General features: G+C 43.0%; 2 protein-coding genes across 2 annotated transcripts in view; both read left to right on the top strand.

The window, feature by feature from the left end:
* Positions 1-4,585: 4,585 nt before the first annotated feature.
* Positions 4,586-5,527, top strand: LOC125080546 (olfactory receptor 2A1/2A42-like). The gene has a single exon (XM_047694393.1). It carries the CDS (start codon positions 4,586-4,588, stop codon positions 5,525-5,527), a length of 942 nt encoding a protein of 313 aa, XP_047550349.1.
* A 3,282-nt stretch (positions 5,528-8,809) lies between these two features.
* Positions 8,810-16,971, top strand: part of ARHGEF5 (Rho guanine nucleotide exchange factor 5) — a 39,840-nt gene continuing 31,678 nt past the window's right edge. The window contains exons 1-3 of the mRNA XM_047694876.1: positions 8,810-8,843; positions 8,951-9,013; positions 13,614-13,676. The gene's annotated coding sequence lies outside the window, so the exon portion shown is untranslated. The remainder of the gene's footprint in view (positions 8,844-8,950; positions 9,014-13,613; positions 13,677-16,971) is intronic.

Raw genomic sequence — 16,971 nt, forward strand, 5'->3', positions numbered from 1 at the left:
CTCAGTGGGTTAAGCTGCTGCCTTCGGTCAGGTCATGATCCCAGGTCCTGGGTTCAAGCCCCGCATCGGGCTTTCTGCTCAGCGGGGAGCCTGCTTCCTCCTCTCTCTCTGCCTGCCTCTCTGCCTGCTTGTGATTTCTCTCTGTCAAATAAATAAATAAAATCTTTTAAAAAATAAATAAATAAATAAAAATAAAAAATAGTTTTTATTTCAGGAATGCTGTGTGACTCATGCCTACAGCATTAGAAAAGAGTTTGTCAGCTCTTCAGATCTTAAATTTTACTTTTGAAACCTAGGCCCCATCGAGTACTGGCAGGTTTGTTCCTGTGAAAAGATATGATTTCAATCTTAGATATTTACTTTGAAACCACGAAGACACTGGATAGTTTATTAGTCATCAAACGGTTTGCCAATTTTTAAATTGCTAATTGGTGTATACATATACGATACACCATTTATAGCATAAAACAATGTCTGAATGTTGCATTTAGAACTGAGATGTATTTAATTTCTTTTTTAGTTCTTCTTCTTGCTTCTGCCAGACTTTTAGCGAAGTTAATCCATTGATTCAGGTAAGAGGCTTTTGGTATCCTGCAGCATAAAATAAAATGTGGGGAAAAAAGAAAACAGAAGTGTCTTTCAACTGCCTGATGCTTAAATATTTTGGAGATTCTAGTTTAGTGTTATTTTTTTCCCTTGGGAAAAATGTCCATTATTGGACAAGCAAGATTTAAACAAGGCAGAAATTCCAGACCCAGTGCAAAGATAGTCCAAAAATTCAATATTTAGGCATCCACTTATTTTGTATGTTCATTCATTCATTTGTTCACTCAATAAATATTTTGCACCAGAATTACAAAAATGAATACATTTATTCCTGTTCAAAGTTTGTAGTATGACCCACTTCTGTGAAAGAAACCAGACTTTCAGCCCATATGGCTACTGTTCCTTTTTTTTTTTTTAAGATTTATTTATTTTCAAGAGAGAGCATATGAGCATGAGCAGGGGGAGGGGCAGAGAAAGAATTTCCAGCAGTCTCCCTGCTGAGCAGGGAGCCAGAGCCAAGACTCTATCTCATGACCCTAAGCTCATGACCTGAAGCCAAAATCAAGAGTCGGATGCAGGTGCCTAATGGAATGGAGCTACCCAGGCGCCCCATGGCAACTTGCTTAACTTTAATGTATTCATCAAGCCCTCCTGTCTCTTGTCTGTCTCTTTAAGTTTCAAAGAGATTCAGACTTTGCAAGTAATTTTTTTTCTTTATGTAACTAACCATTCGGAAGTGGCAAAATGAATTAAGGAAGAACTGAATAGAGAGATTGTGCTTTTTAAAAGATGTGGGCTCAGATGCATTTTCACAACTAAGTATTTTCATATGCTTTGTATGTTTTCTAAATCAGTTCAAAGGGCTGTCCTGGCACAGCGATTTTTTATATAATTCTAAAAAAAAAAAAAAAAAAAAAAAAGCCCTGGTCATGTGTTAGGAGTTCATTGTATCCATGAATGACTTCATGTACCCTTTAGTTAGTCCATTTGTGACTTGATGATATCATTTATTGATAATGGTTATTCTAAAAAAGTCATTTGTTGATTCTAGAGAGGGATCTAATGGCGATGTTCTTCAGGTCCCAATTAGCCGCTCAGACAAACTTTTTTGGGGTTGTATTTTAATGAGGTGATCTCTGTCCTGGGCCTGGTCCTCACCTATAAATCCAGCTTTGGAAATTTGGTTAGGTATGTACATTTCCATCTGTATCATACTATCCAGACTAAACGGGAAAAAGAAGAAGAACCATGCATAAACCTGAATGGAATTATTTATTATAAAAATATTGGCAAGGGGGCGCCTGGGTGGCTCAGTGGGTTAAGCTGCTGCCTTCGGCTCAGGTCATGATCTCAGGGTCCTGGGATCAAGCCCCACATCAGGCTCTCTGCTCAGCAGGGAGCCTGTTTCCTCCTCTCTCTCTCTGCCTGCCTGCCTCTCTGCCTGCTTGTGATCTGTCAAATAAATTTTAAAAATCTTTAAAAAAAAATATTGGCAAGAACTTTGCTTAGTAGCACATTCCCTCTTTGTCAAAATATCTGCACGAGAAGGCAAATTAATACCTCACGGTTAATTGGGGAGCAGGGACTCCGAGCAGAGGGGATTCACTGGAGATCTGGGCGCTGGGGTTACTGACTGCTGCTCACTCAGGCCACCTGGACTGAGGATACAGACCCACCAGGAGGACAGCTCTCTCACTCCTGGATGGTACTGAAGAGGTGCTGGCCAACACCAGCCCTCATGGATGACCCCCTTCTCTATACCTCAGCCTTTATGTTGACATGCACCCTACACAATTGTGACATTTGGGTACCCTACTTACAGACAGACCCTCCCCCATTCTAGTTCCTTGAGATGGTAGCAAAGCACTTTGAGTGAAGTTTGGGACAGACTCATACTCCCCACCTACATGTTCACGTGGGTTGTCATGTTTCCTCCTCCAGTTCTTCTCAACCACGATGAGTGGATTTTGCAAGTTTTATTTTTCAAGAAGCAGTGTTATTTCTCTTATTCTCAAGTTCCTCAGGGAGCCTCTCATTAGCATCTCCATTGGAATTAATGACAGCTGGACCAGGGTCTTAAAACAACAACATCTTTCCTTACGTGAATCCTGGAGAGACTTTTCTCCAGAGGCAAGAAGGCACAAGTCCAACAGTTCAACCTCAGGTTATTTTTGCCTAGTAAAGGCACAAATGTGCGCACTAGAAAGATGCTGATTTCTACGTGGTGTATTGAGGAAGCTGTTACTAAGGACTTAAGGACAAGCCGATCACTATTTGGCCTATCACCAATTCACAGAAACTTCAAACACCTGACCCTCAGAGTGTTGCTATAGCAATCCAGAAATGACAAATTCACTAAATTATCTCTTTGCCAAACATTTTTAAATAAGCTATCTATAAATTATTTAGCAATTCTTATATTATCGAAGTAAGGCAGACTTCTTTTTTTCTAAATATTTTATTTATTTACTTGACAGAGAGAGATCACAAGTAGGCAGAGAGGCAGGCAGAGAGAGGGAGAAGCAGGCTCCCCGCTGAGCAGAGAGCCTGATGCGGGGCTCAATCCCAGGACGCTGAGACCATGACCTGAGCCAAAGGCAGAGCCTCAACCCACTTGCCACCCAGGCGCCCCCAGACTTCATTTTTTTAAAAAAACATTTTTATTTATTTTGAGAGAGAGAGAGAGACAGAGTGAGAGAGAGCGTGAGAGGGGAGGTAAGAGGGAGAAGCAGACTCCCCATAGAGCTGGGAGCCTGATGCAGGACTTGATCCCAGGACCCCGGGACCATGACCCGAGCTGAAGGCAGTCGCTCAACCAACTGAGCCACCCAGGCACCCAGCAGGCTTCATTTTTTAATAAATGATTGCTTCTTGTAATTTTGGGATTTTTAAAAAGATTTTATTTATTTATTTGACAGCGAGTGAGAGAGAACGCACAAGCAGGGTGAGCAGTAAGCAAAGAGAGAAATAGGCTCCTCTCTGAGCAGGGAGCCCAACATGGGCCTTGATCCCAGGACCCTGAACTGAAGACAGACGCCTAGTGACAGAGCCACCCGGGAGCCCGTTTCTTACGGTTTTGAATTTCACAAGGGTACATGGTGCAGATGCTAAGCCGTACAACGTCCTTGCAGGTATGGCGTTTCTTAGTTATGTTAGTACTGGATTTGCTCTTTTAATAGAAGGAAAGATGAGATGAAATACAAATAGAGCATAGGAACTGCACCTTAAAATGTCTTTACACAGATCCATCCACACCACAGCCTTCAAATCAGGCGTGAATGCCTAACCTCCTACTTGTTTACACGCCTGCACACAAAGTCAAGACTCATGATACATGAACACGGGGCAGCCTGCCAAAAAACCAATTCCTACAAAGTATATAGCTTGTATTTGGAACCATTTTTTGGTAAATCAGTAACTAGGAATCAATCAGTAGACTGCTAAATGGCCAATTGTCAGTTGGTATCATCACCCACTGTAAAATATAGTCAATAGAGCCCGTATATACACACCCATTGATTCCTTCTTAGCGACTTAAACAGTCCCTGAAGATTCTCCTGCTTTCGTCACATAAGCTCCTCTAGAGTGCAAAGGTGGGTTTCTGATGCTGAAAGCGGCATGGCTGATATTTCTAACGAGAAACTGGATTTTCACATCTCTTTCCTAAGCTACACTAATTCTCATATCTAGAGTCCTTCCTTCCATGACGGATGACCTCTACACTCCAGAAATCCTCGTAATAATTCTGTCATGTGCAGCTCCAAGATAATCCATATTTAAGGTTACTTTATTTCCTCTTTGGTTTGACATTCTTCTGCCCCATTATAGTGTCACTGGCTCTAGGTAATCTGTCCTTGGAGACATAATCCCCTTTCTTAAAACTGGTTGTCAGATTAAGTGATTAACTTAATGTGTCACTAGATTGTTAATTTTAAAAGTTTATCTTCTAAAAATGACAAAATGTGTAATATAATGTCTAGATTTTTTTTTTTTGGGGCAATTCTTTCCCAAGCTTTCCATTTTACCTTTTTCATAGTGAATGGGGGAAAATCAGACAGTGGTGACAAAGTTCATTCTACTAGGTTTTTGTCTTGGCTCAAGAATTCAGATGGTTCTCTTTGGGCTCTTCTCCCTCTTCTTCGTCTTCAGCCTGCTGGGGAATGGGCTCATCCTGGGGCTCATCTCACTGGACTCCAGACTGCACACCCCCATGTACTTCTTTCTCTCCCACCTGGCCATCGTCGACATAGCCTACGCCTGCAACACCGTGCCCCAGATGCTGGTGAACCTCCTGAAGCCAGGCAAGCCCATCTCCTTTGCTGGCTGCTTGACACAGACTTTTCTTTTCTTGACTTTCGCTCATACTGAATGTCTTCTCCTGCTGGTGATGTCCTATGATCGGTATGTGGCTATCTGCCACCCCCTCTGGTATTCTGCCATCATGAGTTGGAGGGGCTGCTTCACCCTAGTGACGACCTCCTGGGCATGTGGCTCCCTGCTGGCCCTGGTCCATGTGGTTCTCATCCTGAGGCTGCCCTTCTGTGGGCCTCATGAAATCAACCACTTCTTCTGTGAAATCCTGTCTGTCCTCAAGTTGGCCTGTGCTGACACGCAGCTCAACAAAGTGGTCATCTTTGTTGCCTGTATGCTTATCTTAGTCGGGCCCCTCTGCTTGGTGCTGGTGTCCTACTCACGCATCCTGTTGGCCATCCTGAGGATCCAGTCTGGGGAGGGTCGCAGGAAGACCTTCTCCACCTGTTCCTCCCACCTCTGTGTGGTGGGGCTCTTCTTTGGCAGCGCCATTGTCATGTACATGGCCCCCAAATCCTGCCACCCTGAGGAGCAGCACAAGATCCTTTTCCTGTTTTACAGTTTTTTCAACCCTATGCTGAACCCACTGATCTACAGCCTGAGGAACGCAGAGGTCAAGGGTGCCCTGAGAAGAGCAATGTGCAAGGAAAGTCATTCCCCACTGGGATGACATTGGAATCCGTAACCTCAGTAGTTCCCTGGAGCCTTGGGTACTGTGTATCACCTAAGCTTCTCACTCTTTATATCTGAACCTGAAAAATCCAAGAGGCTCTGTAGAGCACTCCCTTTTTCCAGAAAGTATTTAGGTTTTATTGAACTCATTATATGTAATTCTATCAAATACATCCTTTCATCTAACTTCATAGTCAGTTGAGAACTCCTAGCAGAATAAATTGATTTCATCCACTGCTGTGGGTCCTGAAAGGTTAAAATAGACACTCTACCCGTGGCCTCATCATGTGTGCTCAGTAATCGCAGAATGCAGGCTTTCCTGGACATAGCCACGTCAGTGACCATTTTTAAAAACCTTGTAGCCACAGAGACTTAAGACCTATTGATACCTTTTTCCTTTTTTGTTTTTTTTTTTAACCCCATATTAGGATGTTTCCCCTGAATTGTACTTCCTCCTATAAATAGTAAATGTACCTAAATGCCTACATAGACTTAGGGGGGCACTGATTTTGTTGATTAAACCTTATAATCTGTCTTATAAATTTCCGTGGTCAGAAAGTAAGTCTGCACACATTCAGCAGCTGACATCCCAGGGAATTACCCAGTGAAATCCGCTTTCCAGCCTGCCCTGGGCTTTTGATGGCCACTGGTTTCTAAACTCTTCTCACCTGGTTGAGAAGAGTATCTGTGATTCTCTCTAGACAGACAAGCACTCTTCACTAGAAGGAGTTGGCAAGCGCTACCACCCAACTCAGAATGACCAGGTAGGGGTGGAAAGCCCCAAGCAGAGGCAGACGAATGGGAAAAAAAGTTTTAGCAACAATAATAGTAGTTAACATTATTATTATTATTATTATGTACTTACTCCATGCCATCCAGTGCGCATAGATAGCTAATTTACAGAGATCACTTCATTTTTATTATAAAAATCTATTTCTCATTACCATCCCATTTTACAGATGCCAACACTAAGCAAATGGCAAATGCTAGACCCTTGCCCCAGTGATCTGACTCCCAAACCTTCTCTATGCAATGTGGTACACCATTATCAATATTATCAGATTAAGAATAAGGCTAACCTCTCCCAACCTAGGATACGCTAAGTGAATGTGAGTTTCTTTTCAGTCTAATACATGCCACAATGAGGCTGGGAGAGCCAGAGATTATTTGTGGAAGTCTTGTTCCGGTTGGTGAGTCCTACAGTCATGGTCACAGAGAACATTAGGACCTTCTGTGCACAGAAGGGAGGAATGGAGGCTGTTCTCATTGAGGTCAGGGTTTGGTTTAGAACTCAGCTAGTGCAAGAAGCAGAAGCAAGGCATCTCCAGTTTCACACACAGCACGCACAAGTTCACGCACATCTGCGTGGGTGAGTGCAAGCACACACTTACAGAGTCCTTACAGCGGTGACATACTCCATTCTAAGTACCTTACATGTATTATCTTTTTTAATCCTCATAACAACCCTGTAAGATAGGAAGTATTAACCACTCTTTTTGGGGAGAAAACAGAGGCACAAGGAGATTGAGTAACTTAACCAAAGCCTTGCAACTGGTAGGTGTCTAGTCCAGATCAAACTTAGGTGATCTAACTGCTAAGCCCGTAGGCATAACCACTAAATTAAAGTCAAAGAAACTGAAATTTCAGAAGCAGGAAATGGAAATGGAGGAAGAGAGTAGGAAACCTTCAGCCTCCAGCCAGAGAGAGGCATTGGGCTCCAGATAGAAAAGGTACTTATGTTTGGGAAAGAACACATCTAAAGCCCTCTTCCTGGGGCAGTGCCACAGGGGGAGCAGCTCTTGTCTGCAGTACGAGGGTTCCAGTGGTCCAGACAGGTCTTTGGACTCAAGGAGGCAGCCACAGCCAGTTGCACTGCAAACGTGGCAGCGCCTGGAGGTGATCAAGGCGCACCCACTGCAGGACAAGCTGCAGGAACCTGCTCTGCGCGAGGAGCAATTTGCCGGGCGGGACATCTGAGTCCGAGGGCGGGTGGTCACGCGGTCCAGATTGGCACAATCTGCTGGTCAGCCTCCGAAACCCTGGTGGCCTGATACAGGGGATGAGGCTTCCAAGAAGGTGATCCAAGAACATTCTCATCCAGCACAACCTGACTCTGCTGGAAGCGGATCCCCAGCACGGAATCTGAAAAGTTTGGCGGCCCTGCTGCCCGTGCTCACAACCAGAAATCCTGCCAATAAACCCAGCATGAGGATCAGGGGTCACCTTTATAATAAACAAGTGTCACGGGACTTAAGGTTAAAACACACACACCCACAACTTGACTTTATACTGGAATGCAAATAAGGGTGAGATAGTTAAAGGAGCCAGGGATGGAAACAGGGCCCCCTGGGAGTCTGGACCATAAAACAAAACAGTGGTAGAAAGAAGTTAACAATGCAGTTTTAGATGGATGGTTCATCAAATGGAAGAGCCTTAGATAGTGATCTTGTAATTTACCTAAACTGGATATACTTTGTACTTTGGATATTGCCTAACACAGTCTTTAATCCGATGTTTCATGACCAGTGCCGGGTGCTGTATGGCAAGGTTTGGTGGGATGCAGGACCACAGCAGAACAGAGCTGTGATGTTACTGACTGGTCTCAAAGGAAAAAAGCTCTCCCGGTACAAGGTTCGGCAGCAGAAAAGTGTGGGACGCAGAAAGCATGCCTCAGGAGCCACTGGTGTGGCTTCCTTACTCTGTGCAGTGCTCTCCTAAGGTTGGCCTAGGCATCTGGCCCCTTAAACATGCAGGATCTGAGGCTAGAGACCTGGGTTCTAGTCCCACCTCTACCATTTGCTAGCTGTGCTCTTTCCAGGAAAATCCCCTGAGATTGCCTGAGTCTCTGTTCCCCATCCACCAGGCATGCAGAATGAGAGCTGCTTAGGTGGCCCCCCAGGACTGCTAAAGTCCTCAAACAAGAGGGGTGCAAATGGACACGTTTTGAAGACTTAAAGTGCTGTGCAAACATAAGATATTGCTATTATTATAGTTACCATTAGGTCAGAAATTATTTTAATATTACGAGGCTTGCAAACGTTGAGTCTGGTATCAAAGCTGTTGTTTAGCCAGGGGAGCACCGGGGCTGATAAGTCACCCAGACCTTTGCCTGCATGCCTTCTGCATCCCCCCTTCAGCCTTGGAGGGAATAGCCTTCCCCAGAGTCCATGCTGCAGACCAGACTCAGTGACCTGTCTGTAAGTCAGGTAACAAAGGCTCCAGGGGGAACCTCTCTCTCTTTGAACCTGTTCATAGCCTCTCCACTAAGAAAGCATGGGGGACCTTTCTCAGAGCAAGGAAATTCAGATTTCAGGGTTTGTTTTCTTTTTCTTGTTCTTTGTTTTCAGATTCTGTTTATTTCCAAAATGTACCATCTTTAACCTGGGATTGATGGTACAATTACGTATCATCTCTCTGCAAGGAGAAGGACAAAAATCTGATCATCTCTTCATCCCTGATATCTTAACATACTCACTAAATTTGGGTAAGTAAAGGACCCTTTATCCTTTAGCCTCGTTTCCAAATTTTCAGTGTTGAACTATCTTCTGATTTCTAACCTTTTTTCATTCCTCAAATAGCAGATTATAGTATTAGTAGAAACATAATTGTAGCTGAAAATTATTGAGCACTTACTATACGACATGAAATGCTTTAATGTCATCTTCGCATTGAATCTGTAGAGTGGACACTATTGCTGTCATTAGACAATGATGAGGAAATAAAGTTGAGAAAAATTAATTATCTACCCAAAGTCACAGAATTATCCACGGGTGGAAACGTAATTCAAGACTAGGCAGTCTGGCTTTAAATTAACTCTGAAATGCTCTTTTGCTACGATCTACTGCTATTCCTAACCCAAATGACTGGTACAAGGACTGTTCATAGTATGTACTTAGTCAACCTCGACTGAATGAACAAATAAATATTCATTATATTTAAATTTCCACCCATAATTTATCAGCCTAGGCATGTGCTACCCTTCATTTCTTTAAATTGGGGCATCTTATAGTCCATTAGATTTATCCAATTCTTGCCTTTACTATATTCTTACGTGATGGATATTAATAAATATGTTATTGCTCTAAAATCATAGAGAAGAAGGGAAAGAACTAGGGTGGAAATTTAGCACTAACTATAAAAAATCCTGGGGATGTTTATTCATTATTTCTGTCCTAGGAAGCAGTGGTCACTGGATTCTCAAAGGAGTGTGCCAGATTGCTGAGCCTGTGATTCTGGAAGGCTAGGAGGCTGCTGGTGCCAGATGGGAAGCCATGTTAGGGTGTTGCCTTTGAAAGCTGGCAAGAGGGTGGAGACACTTATGGGCGGTAACTACTGGAAATGACAGGGGTAGAAATCGGTGTGTGGTAGCTGCTTCACTTGGCCTCCTGAAATTAGCACCTGCAGCATCTTTGGCATGTGGGCCAGGGATTGCCAACCACCGACCTACAGGATGGTTGTTTACTCTTTGCTGTGAATGTAAAGCAGCATCGTTAAATATGGGTTGTTGAGGGCAGACAAAAATGAAAGGAGGGTTGGAATGTAGTCCCACTGGATGAAAGCGTGACTGTGTTTCTCCAACTAGCAAGGAAGTATGTTACTCTCCTTGCTTTCTTGACAAACTTTGTTGGCTCATTTTGATATATGACTTTTTTTTTTTCTTAACCTGTGTTTCTGTTTTTTTTCTATTTTAATTTTTGAAATCATGTTTTGACCAAAGAAGATGTGGATCCTTGAACACCCTTGGATTTAGACAAGAGTGCCGGGTCGGAGTTGGGATATCTGGGTTCCCATCCCAGCTTCTCCACTCACTCACTGTGTGACCTTAGAAAAGCTGCCTAGCTCCTCTGGCCTTCAGTTTCTTCACCGATAAAATGAAATTTGATTTAGACACTTTCTAAGATTCTTCTTATTTTCTTATTCTCTATTGATTTTCTCACATTTCATCGAAATGTGGATTTTCACTTTTTCAAAGCAATGTAAATTAAGTTCCATGCAGAGAAAATGAAGTGGACTCAAAGATAATTGAATATCCTGGGCCTTCAACATAGTAGGAACTCAGGGGTAACTGCTGAGTCAACGAGCGAGCTATTTTAGTGTTTTATTGAAATTGTTTAAGGCTGGCTGAAGCAGGAAGTGAAATGACTACTCTTAGAAAAGTCAGTTTTATTAGCCTCCTAGGGTCTTATTAAATATAACTTTCATTGGGAAAGGTTCTGGGACCAGAAATCAAACTTTATATCTACTTTGGTATCTCTTTTGCCCACATCGTAAATAATAATAATAAATTTCATATCCAGTATGTACTGACCACTTACCAAGCACCAAGCATTGTGCTGAAATATATGCATTATTATTTTGTCTAAATTCCATGATAATTCCATGAATTTAATGAGTTTAATACTTTTATTGCACTCATGAAAAGGGGAAGAAGGGAAGGGAAGGGAAGGGGAGGGGAGGGAAAGGAAGGGAAGGGGGAAAAGAAAGGAAGGAGGAAAGAAAGGAAGAGAAAGAGAGAGAGAGGGAGGGGAGGAAAGGCAGGAGAGAGGGAGAAAGGAAGGAAGGGGCAAAACAGTAACGACTTTGCTGTGATTACAAGTATGTGACAGCCTGGGCTCTAATCCAGGTCAGCCTGACTCCAAAGACCACACCCATAACCAGTAAGCACACCGCCACTCTGTAGCCTGGATGCGTACACTCTTTTTCTGTCTATCATTAAGTGACATTCAAGAAAATCAGCCTCAATGTTCTGAAAACACATTTTTTTAAAAAAGATAAAAATAGAGCTGACAGAGTTTTCAATACATATAGAATGAGCAAAATAGTAATAGACACATCAGTTTTTTAACTGGGCAAAAATTAAGTAAATATAAGCGGAGACAAATGAGCCGTGCACAGCAGAACAAAAAAACCACTCATGATTACGATGAGAGATGTACAGGCTCTCTAGTAATTACAGAAACAAATTTTAAAGCATGAGATACCATTTCCTGTCCATCAAATGGGACAAAAATTAAAAGATTGATATTTCCTAGCACTGCTGAGTGTGTGGGTAATAGTCTGGGTAGCAGTGTAAATTGATTTGGTGCTAATTTGGGAAGATAGCTTCAAAAATTGAAGTTTGTACCCTTTTTAAAATTTTTTTTTAATTTTATTTATTTGAGAGAGAGAGAGAGAGGATGAGAGAGAGAGAGAGAAAGAGCATAAGAAGGGGGAGGGTCAGAGGGAGAAGCAGATTCCCTGCCAAGCAGGGAGCCCGATGCAGGACTCGATCCCGGGACTCCAGAATCATGACCTGAGACGAAGGCAGTCGCTTAACCAACTGAGCCACCCAAGCACCCTGAAGTTTGTACCCTTTTTATGCAACAACTCCAATTCTAGGAACATATCCTGCAGAAATATTCATATATATGTGCAAAATATATACATGTATATTTATTTTAAATCAAAGAATTACTTACAATGGCAAAATGTTGCAAATAAGCTAATATTCTTCAATGGTGGGTCCATTGAATAAAACATTATAAATCTATACCATGAAGTATTATGCAACTATTAAAAGAAGTTTTCTTTCTCTAATGTCCAGGGAAGGTTCTCTTAAAAATAAGTGAGTAAAAGAAGTCATAGTGATGTAGTATTTTCTCATTCATCTAGGGAAAAAGTTATTTGTGTGTGTGCAAGCGTGTGTACAGACATATTAAGGCACAGGAAAATGTTCAAAATGATAACCATTAAAAGGTTAAAGGGGTTGACTCTCAAAATGGAAAGTGTACTATGGAAAATAATACATTACTAGAAAATTTTAAAGTAATCAAGTGTTAGTGTTGCAATTTTTATAAAAAAGAAAAAGAAAAGCAACCCAGGTCCTTACACCTTGTGGAAGGAAGCCCTCCTCCTTTCCATGTGGCTCCCAAGCTTGTCCTGGATATTGGAAGGAGAAAAAGCATGGTGGCTTTCAGGGGGCCTGACCTAAAAGTGGACTGGGCATTTTTGCCCGCATCCCAATGTCTAAAACATGGTCATATCGGATGTAGTTTTTGGAATGTTGGTGTGTTTGGTGAGGGCCAGAGTCCACGGCCAAGAAAGAACTCTTGAAACGTCTTTGGTGCAAAAAGGTGGCTATGTTAAAGCACGGGGGCAGGCCCCCTGGGAAGAAAGGGCTGCCGCCACCGCCGCCTGCTGCTCCAATATTGTGAGGAGCAACAGATAATATACCTTGGCTTTGGGAGAAGTAAAGATAAGGGAGGTTCCAAAAGGACTTTCCTGTGTCAAAGAAGACTCAGGATCCTGGAGGAATGCTATTATCTGCCTATCTCGAGTATTTGTCAATGGGCTGCAGGTTATAAGCACATGTAATTTTATCTCCCTTTCCTTCTGCCTTTGGTTCTCACATCAGTATAGTCACACAAAAATGCAAGGCATTCTGGGAGATATGGTCTCTACAGGTACCCAGGAATAAGAGGAAACCGGTTCGATAAACATCTACCAGTCTCTGCCACAAGTACTCAGAGAGCCCGGGTTTCTAGCTCTGTGGTTCTTCAGGACAACAGCAAAACTCTAGAGAATACTGAGAGAAGAAATCGAGACATGTGAGCCTCCTCCACAGATCTTCAAAAGCAACACCCCCACTGATATATACAATCGAGTTTTTTTTGTTTTGTTTTGTTTTGTTTTTCAAAGATTTTATTTATTTATTTGACAGACAGAGATTACAAGTAAGCAGAGAGGCAGGCAGAGAGAGAGAGAGAAGGAAGCAGGCTCCCCACTGAGCAGAGAGCCTGATGCGGGGCTTGATCCCAGGACCCTGGGATCATGACCTGAGCTGAAGGCAGAGGCTTTAACCCACTGAGCCACCCAGGCGCCCCTACAATCGAGTTTTTAATCTTCAATTTTTATGTGAAATATAACTCAAAGCTTACAGACAAATCCCCAAGACCCCTCTTCAGTACTGCTCCCCAGGTCACTTCCTGAGGGACTGGGCCAGTATCAAACCTGAGCCATCACGCTGCAATATAGTGGGTAATCCTGGAAACCCAGGTTGAGATATGCCACACTCAGCTGTATCCTTGTTTTGCTTCCCCGTCTAGGCATGGTGATAAGACACCGCACATCCTGTCTGTTCCAAGGGGACATTGTGAGCTTCAGAAAAGGTAATATACATGTCAGTTCTTTTTATTTTTTTAAAGATTTTATTTATTTATTTGACAGAGAGACAGATCACAAGTAGGCAGAGAGGCAGGCAGAGAGAGAGAGGGGGAAGCAGGTTCCCTGCTGAGCAGAGAACCCGATGCAGGACTCGATCCCAGGACCCTGGGATCATGACCTGAGCCGAAGGCAGATGCCCCAACCCACCGAGCCACCCAGGCGCCCCTTGTCAGTACTTTTTAAACTGAGAAGTTCTAAACATTGCTCTTAGTCCTATAGTAGAGAGATTCATCAATTATCTTCTCTTACCTTTATTTTCCCCTTCCCTACTTTCTCTCTGTACTTTTCTACCCAACCCTCTTGTAAAAGAGATCGAGGACAGTTCAGTTTTGAGGAAGGTATCAGAGAAGAGCCAAAGGACAGTGTCTGAACAAAAGATATAATTGGGCAAAAGGGTTAAATTCGGGTCACCCAGGGGTGCCTGGGTGGCTCAGTGGGTTAAAGCCTCTGCCTTTGGCTCAGGTCATGATCCCAGGGTCCTGGGATCGAACCCCATCAGGTTCTCTGCTCAGCAGTGAGCCTGCTGCTCCCCCCCCCCGCCCCACCCTCCTGCCTCTCTGCCTACTTGTGATCTCTGTCAAATAAATAAATAAAATCTTTTTTTTTAAAAATGGGGGGCACCCAAATTAGACAGTTTTATGATCTTTTCTACCCAGAAAGTAGGCTGTGATGGGAGACTGGACAGCTGATACTTTAAGAGGGTAGGGGGAATGGAAAGGCTGAATTTCCAGCTATCCAAAATGATATCCCCGTGGTGTTTGCACCCAACTGGAAGAGCAGGAGGAAGTAATGACTGAAGTTGGTCACAAGTGAAAGTTCTAAGGGATCGAATCTTCTGGAGTGCAGAAGACATCCAGCACTCCATGCCTGGACGGTTGGATCCTTCTCCGTGAGGTCCAGCAGAACAGATGGTTAGTGTGTGTGCAGCGGGTTTCTTTTTGTGGGCTGTGGCAACTCTGCTGAGAGAGTGACGACCTCATGGGCTATTTGCCCTTTTGCGAAGCCAACGCCTATTCCGTATAATTTTAGCAGCAGCCTGGGCTTACGATCACCTCTCTCTACTGTCTTTTGATACTCAGAATTTCTTTATCAAGACAATCTTGGGTTTCACAATCATAGATAAACTTCATATGCAGATGTACTTACACCGGCTCCACTGTGAATCCCCAGTGCTTGGGGATCTGTCTGGTTACAAGAGTCCTAAATACCCGGAGAGCGTGGGGAGGGAGGGAGGCTGGGACTCCCACTGCAATTTCACCTATTGTAATCATTACTTCTTCTGAAAACTGTGGCCACACCAAATTTTTCAGCTGCCATTGAAGTCTCTGGAAACAGCCAGGAGATTTAGAAAATGATCAAAACAAAACAAAACAAAACAAATAAACACTAAGTTCCACCAGCAGGGAGGCTGATTAAGTAAAGACTGGTACTTCCCTGAGGTGGCATACCATGCAATTTTTAACAAACAAGAAGTATTAGGGATGCTCCTCATATCTTAGATGGGTGTTCTTCATGTCCTGGGTGAAAAATCCCCAAGATGCATTGAGTAAAGTCAAGGTCATTGGAAGAGGGATAAACACCCTATATTTATATGCGGTTATATGTGCATAAAACAATTCTGGAGGATTACTCAAGAAAACAGGCTAGAAACAAAGATGATGGTGACAAGCAGAAACATATCCATGCTAAAGCTTATAAAATTTGAGTCAGCTTCTTTAAGAAAAAGAATGTTAATTTATGACTACAAAATTAGTTGAGAGCCTCAGAAGGGGCTCTTGGTAGGGCTCTGAAGCTTAATTTTCTCTCACACATGGTAAATCCAGCACTAGGGACAAGCAGGTGGGAGAGAACATCAAAGAATACTATGAAAGCTGCAAGACATTTGAGTCATTTTTACCTAGTCAAGAAATGAAATTTTTAAGAAATCAGTGTTTTACCAACATGGCTTTGGAGAAAGAGAATTGATTAGGTGACTGAGCCGTGTGAAAAACTTGAGTTCATATAATCCGATTCATAACGAGGAAATTATGAAAACCATCGTGGTAACTATCTGAAATACCATGTTTCATCTATCGGGTTGGCAAAGATCAAAACGTTTTAAAAACAGGTAGTGTGGGCATGGCTTGTCATTCATTGCCTTAATTTGGTCTGAGTGACCTCCATGGGGAATGATTTGCCAATGCCTCCCATGATTACAGATGCACATACCATTTGACCCAGCAAGTCAGCTTCCAGGAATATATCCTACAGGTGGACTGGCACACGTGCAAAGCGACAGATGCCGAGGTCATTCACAGCAACATTGCTTGTTCTGCCAACCTGATGGGGCTACCTCCATAGGAGACTGGCTAGATCAACTATGCTACTACCTCCATTCAGAATGTGGCACAGCTGAAAAATAAACCAGATATAACAGAACAATCTGTATATATTTAACCCCCGAAACAAACAAACAAAAGACAAACAAACAAAAGACGAAAAACCCCCAGGTTTCAGAATACATTGTGGGCTATCATGGATGTAATGTGTTGCCTATAAGTGCAGAATGCTTTTGCAAGCATTTCACAAGCCACCTGCAAGACTGGAGTGACCAGAGGGGACATGGATAGCTGGGGGTGGGGGGGAGGGGGGACATGGGTGAAAGGAAAACTTTTGTACTTTTAAATTTTGGAACATGTCAATGTGTGACTTTTTTGAAATAAGATTTTTGAAAACGTTAGGACAGAGTTTTTAAATTCTGCAAAATCCCCCTTAAACTCCAGTGAAGCCTGATGCTTCACTGCATCACTGCAGGTCAAGGACAGCCTGTTAAAGTCCCAGACCCTGGGGAAGTTCCACTTTGGATGCAGACCAGCCTGGTGCAAGGGAAGATTTGAGGAGACTGGGCATTGTTTCCTGCCACCAGAGGGTAGAGCACTTGCATTTAGAAGTCTCATTAGTTATTCAATGAGCCAATGAACTTATTATCCAAAATGAAACCTACTCCTGAGGATGAACCCAATTAAATTTCTAGGAAATGGGGGCGCCTGGGTGGCTCAGTGGGTTAAGCTGCTGCCTTCGGCTCAGGTCATGATCTCGGAGTCCTGGGATCGAGTCCCGTATCGGGCTCTCTGCTCAGCGGGGAGCCTGCTTCCTCCTGTCTCTCTGCCTGCCTCTCTGCCTGCTTGTGATCTGTCAAATAAATAAATAAAATCTTAAAAAAAAAAAAAAGAAAGAAAAGAAAGCTGTCACTGATGGAGA

Source organism: Lutra lutra, chromosome 11 (genome assembly GCF_902655055.1).
Source record: "Lutra lutra chromosome 11, mLutLut1.2, whole genome shotgun sequence".
Lineage (NCBI taxonomy): Eukaryota > Metazoa > Chordata > Mammalia > Carnivora > Mustelidae > Lutra > Lutra lutra.

Coding starts and splice junctions, on each gene's coding strand:
- LOC125080546 (XM_047694393.1), top strand. CDS start 4,586: ATGGGGGAAAATCAGACAGTGGTGACAAAGTTCATTCTACTAGGTTTT.